This window comes from Mercenaria mercenaria, chromosome 1 (genome assembly GCF_021730395.1).
Source record: "Mercenaria mercenaria strain notata chromosome 1, MADL_Memer_1, whole genome shotgun sequence".
Classification (NCBI taxonomy): Eukaryota; Metazoa; Mollusca; class Bivalvia; order Venerida; family Veneridae; genus Mercenaria; species Mercenaria mercenaria.
In genome coordinates this window covers 67426248-67442863 of record NC_069361.1, presented here as the reverse complement: position 1 = coordinate 67442863, position 16616 = coordinate 67426248, and the positions used below count along the sequence as shown (strand labels likewise).

At 34.7% G+C, this 16616-nt stretch overlaps 1 protein-coding gene across 1 annotated transcript in view; it reads right to left on the bottom strand.

Moving 5' to 3' along the window:
- Positions 1-16616, bottom strand: part of LOC123535187 (poly [ADP-ribose] polymerase tankyrase-like) — a 95117-nt gene that overhangs the window by 78227 nt on the left and 274 nt on the right. Inside the window, exons 2-9 of the mRNA XM_045317750.2 lie at positions 12848-12979; positions 12517-12724; positions 7526-7706; positions 6919-7046; positions 6243-6302; positions 4690-4722; positions 4129-4246; positions 1860-1977 (exon numbers count right to left, since the gene is read on the bottom strand). Coding sequence (XP_045173685.2) covers positions 1860-1977; positions 4129-4246; positions 4690-4722; positions 6243-6302; positions 6919-7046; positions 7526-7706; positions 12517-12724; positions 12848-12967 — 966 coding nt within the window. The 5' untranslated portion in view covers positions 12968-12979. The remainder of the gene's footprint in view (positions 1-1859; positions 1978-4128; positions 4247-4689; positions 4723-6242; positions 6303-6918; positions 7047-7525; positions 7707-12516; positions 12725-12847; positions 12980-16616) is intronic.

Below are 16616 nucleotides of genomic sequence, written 5' to 3'. Positions count from 1 at the left end.
CATAAGCGTTGTTATAAACAGGTCACGCGTGTTCGCCGACAAGTGTCCAGAATGTAGTTAGGATTCATCCGCGAAGTCTCGCGGAAGAATTAACGTACTGCACATATCTTATTCGGGTCATTTAAAATGAAGCTGTCATAATTAAATTTCATCGATGTGGTTAACTCTTTGATAAGAGACATTCAAATGCTTTCCGAGGTACCCACTCAATAAAATACTAGCAGTATGTTCTGGAACTATATTTTGTCTTTCGCTGGATGTTACGCAAGCTTTGTAAGTCTGCGCAATTCATAAAATGCACAGCGCAATAAATTTGTTATTTACGCAATGATTTTAAAGATTATTTTTTGAAACGGACAGGATAACAAATGGATAATTTGGCTAATAAGTTAATATGCAGTTTTTATTTGAATTTGTGAACATCATATTTGCTATTTTGTGACAAAAGGGCATAAAATTCGTCACCATAATCATATGCGCAAACGATTACCAAATCCCGCAGAATCGTTATGCGTGTTTATGCTTAATGAGTTACCGCGGAAGAAAATACGTGGCTTTATTCGAGTATTGCACAATTACAAGTCATAAATATGACAGATTACATCGTATATTGGTCATAGCAAATAGGATTGATATAAATGAACTTCATTCGATCAATGAACTCTTTGAAATTAGAGACAATCTAATGGAACTACATCACTTCGCTGTGTTGTGAGGCCATTTAAGAATGAGAAATCGTGCGATAGCAAGGACTCGTCAAACGCTTGACAGCGTTTAGCCGACTCAATCATCCTGTGTAAGCCATTTACTGGCGAAAGTACATTTTTTTGGAGGGGCCACTCATTGTTGTTGATAAGTCACACTACAATGACCTTGCGCATAATATTTTAACGTTGTGAAAATCGCTATTCCGTACTGAACTTCCGTACCGAAACGGTTTCAACTAGCGTTCCCTCCGTGGGTGTGCATGTATTTTTATTTTACACCGTTTTTCGCTCGTTTTGATTTATTTATTATTTATTTTTTGTATTTTTCCCCTACAATACGATTGCACCCCCGTTTTTAGCAAAATTTAAGGACTTTTCCACCTTTTATTCAAAATTCAAGTACTTTTCAGGGGATTTTTTGGAAGAAAAAAATCAAGGACTTGGGATCAAATTCAAGGACTTTCAAGGACCTGTGCGAACCATGTTAAGTTCATATCCATGAAATTGTATCCTACAGAACAGGCATTTTCAGCAGAACCTCAACATTTCATGCCAAAGAGATTAAATGATTTTACAGTAATAAAGTAATAACACCAGTATTGACAATCGGCACTCCCCATACAGTTACGTACTTTTATGTGCTACTTCGGATTTCTTTGGTCGATAATGTAATTCATAAGCGCTTGGCTCTGCATGCGAAATATGCTGCATAATGCATCTTTCAATCAGGAGGAAATCTATTGCTTTCTGTTGTGTCCACTACCTTAATTACTGAATTATTACTATCTACTGTTTGTTTTTTTCTATTTGCTTAATAATAAATCTGTATGAAAACATTTGTAAGACAAAAATTTTTTTCCAGTATATCACTAAATTCTAAATGCAAACATAGTTTCTAAACCTTCCAAAGTAAGTGTCATGGATTAAAATCTTACAAATTTATTCAAAATACTTCAAATTGCCAAAAAATAGTTTTACAATTGTGTGTGTACTTCATTAAAATATCTTTTTCATTTCTGAGACTATCACTAAACATTAACCATGAACACATTACTGGTTAATATATCAAAATGTCTTATAAACAGGTGTTATAGTCCATCACAAAGGTGTAATTATTTTAATCTATAGTATATTGCCTACTAAATGTTTTACCTTGTAGACGCACTCTTTATCCTCAATGAGCGACTTCAGAAGTTTCTTATCATTGAGGAGAACAGCACGAATAGCAAGTTTTCCTTGATTTGACTTTGATACAAATTCATTCTTTTCCCTGAAAACAAAGAAAAAATCAGTTCAAATTTCAAATCAATATACTGAAAATTTCATTAAAACTACATTAGTACTTACCCATCTTACTAAACTATTCTTTCAAACTTCAATCAGTAACAAATATGTAGTTTAAAGATTAATCTGTTCAGTTTTTTTCCTTTTTGTTGGAAGTGCAACATCAACATTTATTTATTTTGTTATGTTTAACCCCACACCGACATAATTAGGTCGTATGGCGACTTTCCGGCTTTGATGGTGGAGGAAGACCCTAGGTGCCCCTCCGTGCATTCACCTGGGTAGAACCACCTACCTTCCGTAAGCCAGTTGGATGGCTTCCTCACATGAAGAATTCAACGCTCAGAGTAAGGCTCGAACCCACATTGACGAGGGGCAAGTGATTTGAAGTCAGCGACCTTAACCACTGAGGCCCCTATATTCTGTTCAGTGTGCACCTTGCAAGCATCAAGTGATCAGCATTAAATGTGTATACATGAGTGCAGCCTTTTTATTTCATTGCCAACATGGTGATAGAACAAGAGCTGTCTGTTGACAGCGCGCTCGACTATTCGAAGCATTGATATAAGTATAGGTTCAAAATATTACCCGAGATTTTCAGACAAAAAAAAAATGGAACTGATAAGACAAACAATGTACCTGCATTTGCGGATTTGGATAAGTTTTGCACTATAAAGTGTCAAAGCCATATATCAAACAGTTGATAGACAAAATATTGAATGGTATGCGAAACCTAACTAATAATTTCTATGTCCAGAAAAGGGCCATAACTGAGCTCAACTCAAGTCCTTGTCCTAGATAAGAAGACTATGAAGGTAAACAAGTGGTTAAAGTTTCAAAGCCATATGACAAACAGGTTAGGCATAATATAGACTGGTACGAAAAACTTCACTGATTTCCAAGTCCAAAAAGGGTCATAATTTAGCCAAAATAGTTGACAGAGTTATGTACTCTTGCCTACAGATCAAAATCATGATGATAAACAAGAGTTGAAAGTTTCAAAGCCACACGTCAAATAGCTTTGACAAAACGTTGACTTGTATGAAAACTAAACCAAGTTCCAAGTCCAAAAAGGGCCATAATTCAGCCAAAATAGCTGACAGAGTTATGTACTCTTGCCTACAGATGGAAATCATGATGATAAACAAGTGTTCAAAGTTTCAAAGCCACATGTCAAATAGTGTTGACAAAATATGGACTTGTACGAAAACTGAACCAATTTCCAAGTCAAAAAAGGGCCATAATTAAGCCAAAATAGTTGACAGAGTTATGTACTCTTGCCTACAGATATAAATCATGATGATGAACAATTGTGCAAACTTTCAAAGCCACATGTTAAATAGTTTTGACAAAACATGGACTTGTACACAAATTGTACCAATTTCCAAGTCCAAAAAGGGCCATAATTCAGTCAAAATAGTTGACAGAGTTATGTACTCTTGCCTACAGATAGAGACTGTTATAATAAACAAGTGATAAAAGTTTCAAAGCCATATCTCAAACACTTTACACAAAATGTGACCTGGTACGAAAAACTTAACCAAGATTTCTAAGTTAAAAGGGGCCGTAATTCAGACAAAATCCTTGATAGAGTTATGTACTCTTGCCTACAACTGGACATGGTGATGGTAAACAAGTGTTGAAAGTTTCAAAGCTTTATCTCAAAAGACTTTGTCAAAAAGTGGACTGGTATGAAAAACTTAACCAAGGTGTGACGCCGACGCCGACCTATGCTGTGGTGAGTAGGATAGCTCTACTTATTCTTCGAATAGTCGAGCTAAAAAGGTAAAAGCACTGCCACATGCACTAAATCTAAATTGATGTTTACACAAGAAACCAGTGGAATGTTTCAGAAAATAAGTAGGAGAATAGTGTCGAAACTCAAATATACCTATACTTTTGGTAACAAGAAACATTTCATGTAAATATATTAAACTGTTGCAACACTCATCTTTGGAATAACTATTTGTCAAAAAGCATCACATATTGATTTAATAGTTGCATTTTTACTTTAACTTTACTTTGTTGGATTTAATGCCACACCACAAACTATTGGTCACAAGACAACTTTCCAACTTCTGATGTTGGAGGAAGACCCTTTTCCCTTTAATACCAGTATGAACAAATAGTATCAAACCTTGTTTCAAAGAACGGCTCTTTATCCAGAACCTTGATCTTGGGATTGGGATGGAGATTTCTGTCAGGACCCTTCTTCTTTTCTGTCTTCTCCTTCTTCTGTGGCGAGTTCTTTTTTCCTATATAATCAAAGTTTATAAATATGTAGCCTTTTGAACAAGCAGTTCTGTATATCACAACAATACTCTTGACTTTGGAAAAAAGTTTTCTGACCAGAACTATTTTTTAAAGGTTTACAAATACATTGCAGTTAGGTAATGAAGGTCAGTTCCCATAATTTTTTTTTCAGTTTTTAACAGTCATCTTCCCTACAAAACCTGAAAATTAGATATCAACTGACTTCCGATAAAACACTCTGTAAAACTGTACTCAGGAACAATGCTGGCTTTGGGATCAAACTTGTGACCTCTTAATTCATAGTTCCGTACCTTACCCGCTAAAAAAAAGGTTTAAAAAGTCTCCAGTATCTGTAAACGAATTTGACACAGATAAGTGTCATATTCAAGACCACTGGCAGGCAAACGGAATGAAAAAAATATGCAACAAAAGCAGAAATACAAACCTTTCTCTGGCTTTGTTTGCTTTCCTTTTTTCTCTGAAAGTATTTGCAAGAGCCCATTAATGATCATGAACAAATACGCTGAATACCTAAGACTTCAAAATAATTGACCGCAAAATTTATAACATGTCAGTGGCAAGAAATTTTTGTGGAATTCATAATTGCACTAATCCATGAATTCAATTCCTGATGAACAGATAAAATTCCCTTTCATTTTTATCTTTTATACATTCATATCCCCATAAAAAAGCTGTTTTAAAGACACTGATTCTGGTATGCCTGGTATGTGGCCTATGGAGATGATAAGGTCTGCGTATTGGCGGTAAGGGCCAATACATAAGTCGGGACCATTGGTAGACTTGCTTCTGTTTATCATAATAAGCTACTGTATAGCTACTGTGCAGTAAATAAATTGCAGGTGATATTTCTCACCTTTATAGCAAATCAGTTCTCACCTTTATAACGAGTTTAGAAAGCTTGATTGAATTAGGGCTAAATAAACAAAGTGATAAGATACAACAGTGTTTTGTCATATTTTTAATAAAGTAAGTTTTTTAACAATTACAACCCATTATTGCTGTTTTTTATTATCAAAAATATAAAAAATGCATTCAGGCACATAGCTTTTAGAAGTAATAAATTAGTGTGTATTTTGAACAATGATATATCTTTATTGCTGGATTTTATTATACATAAAAGAAAGTTAACATTATTTAGACAACGCAAGAGGAATTAAGCATTTTAATATATTTTTATAACATCCTTCTGTCTATATACCTTCTTTATATATTAAAAATGCAACTGAACACTTCCTTAATTTCTAATAAAATCCAGCAATTATCTTTTTTTTCGTTTTTATTTTGTTAGTTTTGATAAAAAGATCATAATCATTGAATAAACAAATTTGTAATTTCTCTTATTAAGTTTTGAATAATTATTTTATAGTGAGAATTGCTTTACTATAAGAGTTATAATTTAATTGGCCAGGACATCACATACCAGTAAATGATTTAACAGTACTTAAAAGTCCACTGAAATACTCCAGCTGGCTGGTCATTTGAAACTAAAGATTTCCATATAAAATCTGCCTATAAGTGTATACATTTTATTGATAGAGAGGCATGGTGAACAAGATCTATGAAATCACATTGTCATGCATTTCCGAATTACCCAGTTATTGTTATTCTACCAGAGTAATATAGAGTTCTTTTCAGGACAAACACATTTAAAGATGCTTTACAGACAAAAGCTGCCACTCAGAGGGCCACATTCCTCCTCTACCAGTACAGACACTGAGTGATCTGACCTGAGAGACAGAATGAGAGAAAACTCCAAGAACAGAGAGGATTAATCGTGTAGATACAGTCATGTTCTCCTAACTTAGCCTAATTCTTCTTCAACAGACACCCTGGTTTACAGCAAAAGATACATGCACAGTCAACTTTCCTGGGAAGAACCAGTTAGGTAGGAGACACCAAAGTGCATCTCAGAAAATTCCAATGCCTGGAATGATGCACCATCCATATAGTAATTTGCATCCTTAGATTATGTGTTACCTTTTGGAGTAGATACTGATTTCTTTGCCTTTGACTTCTTTGGTGACTGCTCTCCCCAATCTGTAAACATAGTCCATAAAAAAATTCTTATTATGTGTTATATCACACTGATACAATTCAGGTCATAGGCAACTTTCCAGCTTTTATTCCGATGTGGAAGAAAACCCCAAGTGCCAATCTGAGCATTATTCATTCACTTGGCAGGCACCTAGGTAGACCCAACACCGTTCCACACTTCCTTACAGGTTGAACTGAGCAGGGCTCAAGCCAACAGAGATGAGAGGAAAGTGACTCTACATGCAAGTCAGTGAAGTCAGTCACTGATCCAAAGCCCACAATCCAGCAGCATTCAATGCAGTGCTGTTATAATAAAGGCATCAATACTGCACATCTAAAGTGAGATAAATATATTCCATGCTAAGTCATTTTTTCCTTTTTTTAAAAAAATCCAGATCCGTAGAAAAATACTTTACATTCAACAGAAAATTTTCTATCAAATTTTATCATTTTTATTTGTCATAAAGGTAGTCCTACTGAAACAGGTAAGCTGTCAATGGTACGTAGGAAAACCGTGCCTGCCAACTTTCTTCTAATGTAGACCAATAAAATAAGACATTGGTTTAGTATGACCTATATACAAAATGAAAAAGTTCAAACAAAATTTTATGTAGAATACCTGCATCCTCCTCGTCATCCTCGGACTCCGAGGGAATTAGGATGAGTTCCTCTATAGGTTCTCCTCGTTCTTTCTTCAGTGCTCTATGAAGTATCTCTTCCACTCTTGTCTGCTCTTTTATTGGCAACCTGTAAAACATATATATATTAAAGTTTTTTTGTTAATATCACATCAAAAATTTTGTTCACACCACTTGTCTACAATGTGAGAAACAAGCCTGGGCTTCAGTTTAAATGACCATGCTGAAAATCTACTTTCTAATGTCTTAAAATGTCCATTTTCAATATAATACTTCGTTATTTAACAGGACCAGGCCTTGAGAAATGAAAAGAAAGTGTACAAAAGAACGTATACTATAAAGAAAGAAAATTCCTGTATTCTGAAGCCCACTTATTCTTACCTACAATACTTTCTTGTACTATGTACTGGATTAAATATACAATTTTGTGTACTAGTAATATAGACATTACATTTAAATCATATGAAACTTAAATACATGTGCACAACTATTAGAACCTAGAGATTCTCTTATAATTAACTGTTACGTTTTCCATCATATCAATTAAGCATAAAGCAGGGCTGACATCTTTATCTATGCAACAATCACCTGTATGTGTCCCTGGCCACTCTGTCCATCTTCACATTTGTAAGTATACAATCAGCATCTGTGGTATCAGCAAAGTCCAACTTGTACACATCTGGAGGCTCCGCTAGGTCTAACCACTGAATTTTGAACTTTCTTGTATTACCAAATACATTCTGTATTGTCTTACACAGGTAAAAGGACCCTGCAAGATAAAAAAGATATTTCAAACTTGGACTGAAAATGGAATTCAGTCAGTTACCAAGAAATTTTTCAACTCTTACATCTGTCCTTTAATTTTTTTTTCTCATTTCATTACCTTATAAGTTTCTATCTATAAAGAACATTCTTTACTGGCTATATACCTAAGAACAGAGCAGATCACGGTTTTAACAGAAAATTCTCCATTTTATAATGTTTGTTTCAGTGCATAATCAAAGTAGCTTTCACACAGAGAACACAAGATGTAACATTTGCAAGAATGGTGTAGCCACAAATAAAATGCAATATCATCTGGTATTCTTTTTCATTTCATATGTAAAACTAGCTAATTTTCTTTTTATGTCTTGTTTTCAAAGATTTTAACCAAAAACAGTATATTTAATATTTTTCACCTACAGTAAAAATATCTTTCATACATTTCAATGTGAAATTCTCAGATACATTTCTGTCTAACATTTCAACACTTCACTGAAAAACATGTGAAAAGCTATCTCACATAAGGCAACAGAATTTTTAGATTCTTATCCTCACCCGCCCCAAATTTTTTATTGGTCAAAATCCAGATATCCAAAATTTTATGTCTGGATACTGATACACTTTCATGAACATTGCCCAAATCTCCAGTTTAAAGAATATGTTTGACAAACAAAGATGATGCAAAGACAGTCTATCAGCATTTAACAGTTTCTGATATAAAAGTTCATGAAAAATCAGTTTGACACCACGAACAGACATTCTAACAACCTACTTTTGATTTCAGAAACTTTAGAAAATGGTAAAGCCAATATAATTTCTTATCTAAATTTGATTGTGATTGATGTTTATTGATTAAAATTAAATATCTGTTGCCTAGATTTCAACTGTGTACAATGCAGACATTTACGTGTCGGGGAGCCCAGGTTTTTTTCTTCCTCTTTTGGGAACATAGCCAATACCCTCAAAACTGGGAATTTTGATGCATAAATGTTCTGAATTGGGAAATATTTAGTCCCATATGATATAGTAAGATGTGTTTAAGCACTATCTCATACACTTGTTTCATATTGTACAACCTCTTTTTAAAACATAATGCCATCACAAAATTGTCCATAATTTGGTCAATGTTTGTGCAATTTTGATGAAATCTTTTTCAGAATGTAGATTGGGAATATTTGCACCCATTTTGGGAATAATACATACTTTTTGGCACTGGGAATATAGCCCAATTACGGCTATAACAAGAGCACCGCCTTGCGGGTGCTGACGCTCATCTGATTTTTTTTGTGTAATAGAAATATTGTCCTACCCATGATTTTCTAAGTCTAAAAAGGGCCATCATTCTTGCAAAAAGCAGGATAGAGTTATGTTTCTTAATGTTCAGTGTCCACGTATGATGGTGAAAAACTGTTGCAAGTTTTAAAGCAATAGCTTTGATAGTTTATGAGAAAAGTTGACTTAAACATAATACTCAACCAAGAAAATGATTTTCTAAGTCCAAAAGGGGCAATAATTATTGCAAAAAGCCGGATGGAGTTATGTTGCTTGCTGTACAGGGTCAGCTTATGATGGTCAACAAGTGTTGCAAGTTTCAAAGCAATAGCTTTGATAGTTTAAGAGAAAAAGTTGACCTAAACATAAAACTTAACCAAGAAATCTGATATTTTCTAAGTCCAAAAGGGGCCATAAATCTTGCAACAAGAGCTGTCGGATGACAGCGCGCTCGACTATTCGAAGAATTGATTGAAGAATGGGGTCAAAATATTTCCATAGATTTTCAGACTAAACAAAAAACTGGATTAAACAAAAAATGTTCCTTTATTTGTGGATTTCGATTAGTCTTGCACTAAATGGCAATGTGTGACCATGATGGCAAATATGTTAAGTTATATGTTAGGCAAAACATGGATTTATGAAAAATTTAACTAATTTCCAAGTCCAAAAAGGGCCATAATTCAGTCAAAATAGTTGACAGAGTTATGTACTCTTGCCTACAGATGGAAATCATGTTGATAAACTAGTGTTAAAAGTTTCAAAGCCACAGTTCAAATAGTTTTGACAAAATGCTGACTTGTAAAAAAAACTGAACAAATTTGAAAGTCCAAAAAGGGCCATAATTCAGTCAAAATAGTTGTCAGAGTTATGTACTCTTGCCTAGAGATGGAAATCATAATGATAAACAAGTGTTTAAAGTTTAAAAGACATATGTCAAATAGTCTTGACAAAACATGGACATATACAAAACAGAACCAGTTTCCAAGTTCAAAAAGGGCCATAATTCAGCCAAAAAAAACGAGAGAGTTACGTACTCTTGCCTATTGATAGAGACTATTATACTGAAATAGATATAAAAGTTTCAAAGCCATACGTCAAACACTTTACACAAAATATAAACTGGTACGAAAAACTTAACCAAGATTTCTAAGTCAAAAGGGGCCATAATTCAGTCAAAATGCTTGATGGAGTTATGTACTCTTGCCTACAACTGGATATTGTGATGGTAAACAAGTGTTGAAAGTTTCAAAGCTTTATCTCAAAGACTTTGTCAAAATGTGGACTGGTACGAAAAACTTAACCAAGATTTCTAAGTCAAAAAGGGGCCATAATTCAACCAAAATGCTTGATGGAGTTATGTACTCTTGCCTACAACTGGACATGGTGATGGTAAACAAGTGTTGAAAGTTTCAAAGCTTTATCTCAAAAGACTTTGTCAAAATATGAACTGGTACGAAAAACTTAACCAACATTTCTAAGTCAAAAAGGGGCTATAATTCAGTCAAAATGCTTGACAGAGTTCTGTACTCTTGCCTATAACTGGACATGGTGATGGTAAACAAGTGTTGAAAGTTTCAAAGCTTTATCTCAAAAGACTTTGTCAAAATATGAACTGATACGAAAAACTTAATCAAGATTTCTAAGTCAAAAGGGGCCATAATTCAGTCAAAATGCTTGACAGAGTTATGTACTCTTGCCTATAACTGGACATGGTGATGGTAAACAAGTGTTGAAAGTTTCAAAGCTTTATCTCAAAAGACTTTGTCAAAATGTGGACTGGTACAAAAAACTTAACCAGGGTGTGACGCCGACGCCGACGCCGTGGTGAGTAGGATAGCTCTACTTATTCTTCGAATAGTCGAGCTAAAAAGCAGGATGGAGTTATGTTTCTTGCTGTACAGGGTCAACTTATGATGGTGAACAAGTGTTGCAAGTTTTAAAGCAATAGCTTTGATAGTTTAGGATAAAAGCTGACCTAAACATAAAACTTAACCATAAAAAAAAAAGTTTCTAAGTCCAAAAGGGGCAATAAATCTTGCAAAAAGCAAGATGGAGTTATGTTTCTTGATGTACAGGGTCTGCTTATGATGGTGAACAAGTATTCCAAGTTTCAAAGCAATAGCTTTGATAGTTTAGGAGAAAAGTTGACCTAAACATAAAACTTAACCAAGAAATCTGATATTTTCTAAGTACAAAAGGGGCAATAATTCTTGCAAAAAGCAAGATGGAGTTATGTTTCTTGATGTACAGGGTCTGCTTATGATGGTGAACAAGTATTCCAAGTTTCAAAGCAATAGCTTTGATAGTTTAGGAGAAAAGTTGACCTAAACATAAAACTTAACCAAGAAATCTGGTATTTTCTAAGTACAAAAGGGGCCATAAATCTTGCAAAAAGCAAGATGGAGTTATGTTTCTTGCTATACAGGGTCAGCTTATGATGGTGAACAAGTATTCCAAGTTTCAAAGCAGTAGCTTTGATAGTTTAGGAGAAAAGCTGACCTAAACATAAAACTTAACCAGGCAACGCCGACGCAGACGCCGACGCCGACGCCGACAACCGCTCAAGTGATGACAATAACTCATCATTTTTTTTCAAAAAATCAGATGAGCTAAAAACAGCTAAAAAAAAAACCCTGGAGCCTGACAAGCAATTTTCACCTGCAAAGCAATTGTCAAACTAGAGCTGCTTTTGAGAAAAGCACATGTCTCCCACAACTGCCTAATCATCTGAATAGTAAGTCTGTCTTTATATACTGTTTACTCACAGAAAATATACCTTTGATAGTTTTGGAGTAAGTTTTGCAGTATGCAGCCTAACGGTAAGTTTTGGAGTAAGCGGCCTATCGGTAATTCAAGGGCCATAATTCTGAAGTGCCTGGGCCAATTTGGCTAGTTATTGAAACTGGCAGAGGAGTTATTGGCAAACACATTTTGTTCAAGTTTGGCAAAGATCGGATGAGAAATGTTCGACTTAAGACGGACGGACACACACACAGACAACAAGAGTAAATCAGTATGTTTACCCCCACACCACTTGTGGGAGGCATTATTACAGTGCATTTTGTATGTTTAAGATCCAAGATCGACAGCATCATTGGTTCCACTGGCATATATGTAGCTTTCAGCACGTGCACAGCGGTAGTAGTAACGAGTTCAGGGATTTTTTTACCGTTTCAAACCTGGGGCCCATTCAGTTGGGAAAAATGGCGCGTAAATTGGGAAATTCATAAAATAAGTTTTACCATCATACAACCTTTATTTCAGAATTGTTTAATTTTTGTTTTTGTTGTAAGTCACATCAAAATTCTTTTTTTCCAGTCTTTTGAAAGTTTTGGAAACCTGAAAATTGAGACTACCTAAAAATTGGTATTTTTTGGCAGATTTTTGGGAAATTTATACCTCAGAATTGGGAAAATAAGCAAATTTTTGGAATTGGGATGGGGCCCATATTAGGCCCCATAATCAGCCTTAAAAAATCCCTGGTCAGTTACTACTTAAATGCTTAAATCTGGAAACATGCTTATCTGACAACTACTAAATACCTTCTTCGCCTCTTACTCCAAGGAAACATCCTTTCTTGTGCAGTAGTTCTGCCTGGTCCTTCTGTTTCGAGGTTGACGGAACTGGAATTATCTCCTCAGCTGGTGACTGAAACTTCTGCACAGGTACTCTCTGCCGCTTCAATGGTGTCCTCTGCTCTACTTCGGCTGCACTGGGTGTTGCTGCTGCTGCCGGTGCCTTTCGCTTTCTCTATTTAAATGGAAAACAATAAATTGAATAAAAATAATTCTTGTCTCAAACATAAACTGAAACACAAAGAAATTTTGATTTTTACAACATTTATCAGATTTATCTAAAGAGTGAGATAATTACCTTTGAGGAACTCACAGGAGTTGACAGTTCTGTTTTTGCATCAGTGTCTTTTGCCTTTTCCGGGCTAGCTCTCCGCCCTTTGGATTCTGAACTCTTTTCTGAGGCTCCTCCCTCCTGCATAATTTATTTAAGCTGCAAAATAAACAGGGCAATATTAAAGCATAGATCTATAATAAGACTTAATAATGTCAGCTGAGTTTTCCATCAGAAATTTTGATAGGCCTTTGTAATTGGCTTTTGGAATCGCTCACTTTCAAATTCAATTTTACTGGGCCATTCTCTTAATTATAATTATTAAGAAATGTTAAAAAAAAATAAAAATACAAGACATAAATGTACTAGAGCCTGGTTTGTCTGATGCCACCCATCTGGTGGTTGTGTATATATGCAACAGTGTCCCGGGACTTGTCCCAATAAAAACGAAGTTACTTGAAAGCACCTTTCTTGCTTTACGACTTACGTATTCGACTGTTCACGCGAATCACGCTAAAAATCTATACATTGAATTTAGTACAAATCATCACCTATCACGTGAAATAGTTATTGTTTTGCATTTTATCAATGTTTCAACCATATTCAACACTATATAATATACTTTCAGCTAGTTATTGGCAAGTCCTACTCAAATTTTTATTGAATATTATTGATTGTTAAAACTATGGGCACCTGACATAAATCGGCCCTGCTCGGTGCAACTCATGTTAACCTTTGGATCCAACCATAACATTTATCAAGTAACACCCATTTAACAATACAGATGGGGGTTTTAATCAGTATCTGTCTGAATTCTTAACAATTATTATGTGCAATGTAAGTACATATTAAAGAATGTCTTTTAACATTCTTACTTTATTCTGCAAGGGGGTCATATAAATCAGATCGCGGTATTTCTATTGTATGGTACAGGTTTTTAAAAAGCATGACATAAACAATAACAACAAGGATGGCCGTGTCTGCAGACAAACTTCTAAACTATTTCCATGCTTCTAAGTGATTAAATGAGAGTATCACTTAAGTACACGTTTTGGGATTAAATAAAAGATGTATAAAACGGTATGTTGATATTAATTTATTGATTTATTTTCCATTTTTTAAAAATTGTCTAATCCAAATAATAAGACGTTTTGGGACTGCATGATAACTGTTGCTGTCCTGTCACGTCCAAACTTATTCTGCATATTTCTGTAAGGAAATCCCCAATGAAATCCATTGGGAATGTTTTCTGGTACATGTACAACGTATCTGTAACCATTACATCTCTGATAATAATTTATGTTGACAATAAAGCATTAGAAGATTGCCTCGCTGACATTTTTTTAAAGTATATTTTGTGTTTTGTTTCTGCAATTTGCTGTCATCGGCAATCTTCCGTGTATTGAAACTGGTGTCAGGGTAGATTTCTCCTTGCAGCTAAGATTTAAGTTTCTTTTTTAAAATCACGAGTTATATTCAACCCATTTAAAGTTTCTACATGAATAATAATGCTTAATTTATTGGAGCAAGTAAGTTTGACCAGTATTTTATGACCTTTTTTGGATTTTTTAACGTCTTCGTTTTCCTAACAGTAAAATGCAGATACCAGTAAAGCTTAGAGGGACGACAACTATAAAATAACACATCATAAAATAAGTCATCCCGATAAGCCAAATAAGTAAGGCTAAATTAAGTCATGAAATGAGGACACATGTAGAACTTTGTTTATTCTACCAAAATACCACATGATCACCGCTTAACACCCATGGGATATGCAAATTAACCGGAAATACTGACAATGTCGAAAACATATATGTCCGTCGAAAACATAAGTTTAAGTTGGGATAACAATGGTTATCAGTCTCGCTAGTCCAACTAATTTGACGTGATCCTAGGAAATACTGAGATATTTTTTTCATATGGGCAATATCCCCACTCGCGTCAAACACTCAAAAGACCAAAATAGTTGAAGCAACTTCCAATGAAATTTTCATTACTGCCAACGCTTTACATGCTATAGGTTTAAATGCAGATTATTTCACGAATTGGCCATAAATTAAAAAAAATGTTTTAATTACTATTGAATTTGAATATTATTTTCTGTAAGAATAAAGTTATTTGCTGAATTAAGTTACAAGATGTTGATTCCCCGGATAATCATTTTATGATTTAATTCATCATCACACCCAGTTTTTGTGTCACTGGTCAATTCCATTACGTAGTGTCTCAAACACTGGGGGTATTTTCGAAAAATTTTAATGCAATAATTTTTATATATTGCAAAAACGAAGCCATCAATTCATGCATAAATATATGAAAGTTAGTATTAAGGACGTTCATTTCAGATTCATGAAATTCTTTTTGTAGTTATTGTAAAAATTAAGGGATTTAAATTTCAGAAAAATGCACTTGTCCCTTCGGGTAGCTCTATAAATAAACGTCGGACTTCAATATTTTACGATTTTGACATTTCATATAGTCCGATGTTTTATCAAAAGTATGAATTTCCCGGTAGAGCTTTCCGCAAAAGTTATTGCAGAAGGTTTTACAAGTTCACGGTAGAAGTGGCTTGAAAGCGATAGCTAAATACCAACAACGGACAAAGAAACATAATTTACACATCCATTGAACATACTGTCTTATTGAAGATATTGAAGATCAGTCCGCACTTTGAAAATGAAATTTACATTCATTCACTTTCACAACACAACACGTAACTGTCAAATCTTCTTTATTATTAAGAATAATTCTAGACGAAAAAATACTCTCACGGTCGGATTTGAAAAAAAATGCGTCCCGTTACTAACGTATTGTCTATGTAGTATGCATATGTTTATAATCGATGGGTGTAATCAGCATTTATTGGTTGTCATTTTATTAAAAGTTACTTAAATTAGTTGTAAAGTCATATCAAAGCAGTTTAAAAGGCTAGACCACATGCGTTCGGCGGTACCCATGCGTTAAATAATGGCCGCAGATTTTCTGCAAGTGTCGTAGGCTAAACGTATTTGTTTTCGTCTAAGCATGTATAATTGATTCTATATATTTATTCGGTGTTGTATTGTTCATGATATTTCAATAAATTACGCTAAAAGATCCTGTGAAATGCGTCGGGGAAATGATTGGTGGTGCAGTTTTAGTTACGGTAAACCAATGTTTCATGTGTTTGAGAATTTTTCTACATTACACTTCAATAAAATAAAATCGTAATCTGTGCTATGCAAATGGCTGACATTCGATTAAACTTGACACAGGGACATGTTGAACGTCCAAATATTAAAATGCGCCCTGTGCAAGTTTAATGTTATTGAACTACCCTTCGGGCAACCACCTGAAAACTTTGGCTTGCCCGAAACAGGATCTACTTGTCCCGGACTTCCGGACTTCGGGCGAAGTCTGTTAATATTGCCCAAAATGTTACTTCAAACAAAGAAAAACAACCAGCACTAGAGAAACATGGAACGCTTTCCAATTACAATTTAGCGTTTGCCGTCACCTTCGCTTGTTGCTACGTAACGCGATACGCTGAAGTGCCTGGATATCCGACCGGATCAATATACTATGCTTCAATTCTGATGATTTATCACGAAAAAAATCCCATATGACCATGGTGTTTTCACCAAACACCCTTGAAAACCATGCACAGACTACTGGAACCAAGTGGCAGGTTATTTTGCGAAGAGAAAAATTTGTTTGCTTGCCAGGAACATGTTGGCTGTTAAACAAATTCAAGTTGTAAAGCAAGCAAAACGACGCGATGTTTAAATCGCACGTAACCTTAGTTCTCTGCGTTCCT